General features: G+C 38.4%; 1 protein-coding gene across 1 annotated transcript in view; it reads right to left on the bottom strand.

Moving 5' to 3' along the window:
- Positions 1–998: 998 nt before the first annotated feature.
- LOC109586299 (uncharacterized) overlaps positions 999–1,980 on the bottom strand; it is a 2,057-nt gene continuing 1,075 nt past the window's right edge. The window contains exon 7 of the mRNA XM_020002479.1: positions 999–1,113. Coding sequence (XP_019858038.1) covers positions 999–1,113 — 115 coding nt within the window. The remainder of the gene's footprint in view (positions 1,114–1,980) is intronic.

The raw sequence follows: 1,980 nt of genomic DNA, 5'->3' as shown, positions 1-1,980 counted from the left end.
AAAACTTACAGTGGTGGTAGGGAGTGACACAGGTGAGATAACGGTTTGGAAACTAACTGAAACGGAATACCCATTACTGGTAGTAACAATAGCTTCTAAGAACCTAATGGGCCCCGCCCCTATCTCACAGGTTAGACTAACGAATGACAAGAACTTCTTGATAGCCAGTTCATGGAACAACCAACTAATGGCACTACACAATGGAAGGAGACCAGTAGCAAAGATGGAGGGTCACAAGGACTGGGTTATAGATACTTGTACTGTTAGTACTGGCAGCAATCAGAGCACAGTCTATTCTATTGGAGTTGATCAGGTTATGGTTGAATATCCACCACCTAAACCTCCAGCGACAGGTAAAGGAAGGAAGAGTGCTTCAGGACCAGTGACAGTGGCAGGACAGCAACACAAGATACCAATATCAACCAGGACTGGTGGTGAGGAGAACAAGGTATGGCCATTAGCAATGACACCAGTACAGGACAAGTATATAGCCATTGGTGACAGCTCAGGACAGGTTCATTTGTGGAGTATATCTTCTAAGACATTCATAGCAACTCAGACAGTACATGCTGATGGAGTGTCTTCAATAACATCATTCAACCAGTTCCTCATCACTGGGTCACTGGACTCTACCATCAAGATGTGGAGTACAGAGGCTATTGATAAGTCTGGCCACCTCCGTCAGGTCGGCCATTTTAACTGGACCTCATCAATAGAGGCAATGGGAGCTGTACAAGGACAGGAACCAGGGGAAGCAGTTATAATGGGCGGAGACTGCACTGGAGGAGTGACTTTACTCAAGTGGAAATAATAACATTATTATTATTATTATTATTATTATTATTATTATTATAGTTTGAATTTGATAGGGAGATTAGTGTGTGTTAGTTATAGTGTTTGATTGTATTTTATAACTTATTAGTTTTGATTGTGCAAATATTTCAAATAAATGATTTGTATAATGATTCTAGTGCTGGATAATGTACTAAAGGAAGCCACTAAAGGTCCAGTGGGTGAGTGAGGAATGAGTAACACTTGGAGCCACAGGAAGGAAAAGAAGAATAGTGACTAGAGCAAGTATTAATGTGTAACGGTTTAGGGAATGTTGTAGCACTGCCAAGTAAATACTATGAGCAGAAGAAATACACTCAATTGATACACTTTAGATGAAAAGCATCCTTCACGTGATGCCACAACTACAGTATTACTAGTACAGTATGTACAGTAGACTGACTCACTGAAGTATCAGTAGGAGCTCAGTCAATAGAGGGACAGGAACTGACTCAACACATTCAATCACTAACACGACTGGAGGAGGAGACTGACCAGCATCCTAAGGAATGAATATAGACACCATAAGTACATGTATATGTATCAGAAAATGTAATAAAAATTTGGAGTCATTTCAGAGCCATTTTTTGGAAAAAACCATGGGCTATAGCCTTGGGTTTTTTTTTCAGATTTTTGGCATTTCTTAAAATGGCCGTAACTTGAAAAATTGAAGTTAGAATCAGCTCAAACTTGCTACACAGCATAAGGACATCAATATGTATCAGAAAATGTAATAAAAAATGGGGGTCAATTTTTGGCCATTTTTTGGAAAAAGCCATGGACTATAGCCTTGGGTATTTTTCTAATTTTTGGCATTTTCTTAAAATGGCCAAAACTTGAAAAATTGAAGTCGGAATCAGCTCAAACTTTCTACACAGCATAAGGACATCAGTATGTATCAGAAAATGTAATAAAAATTTGGAGTGATTTCGGAGCCATTTTTTGGGGAAAAACCCATGGGCTATAGCCTTGGGTATTTTTTAGATTTTCGACGTTTTCTCAAAATGGCCATAACTTTAAAAATTGAAGTTGGAATCATCTCAAACTTTCTACACAGCATAAGGACATCAATATGTATCAGAAAATGTAATAAAAATTTGGAGTGATTTTTTAGCCATTTTTGGAAAAAACTATGGGCTATAGTACAGG

Source organism: Amphimedon queenslandica, unplaced genomic scaffold (genome assembly GCF_000090795.2).
Source record: "Amphimedon queenslandica unplaced genomic scaffold, v1.1 AMPQUscaffold_12905, whole genome shotgun sequence".
Taxonomy (NCBI): domain Eukaryota; kingdom Metazoa; phylum Porifera; class Demospongiae; order Haplosclerida; family Niphatidae; genus Amphimedon; species Amphimedon queenslandica.
The sequence above is the reverse complement of the archived record's forward strand: the minus strand, read 5'-3'. Positions and strand labels throughout refer to the sequence as shown.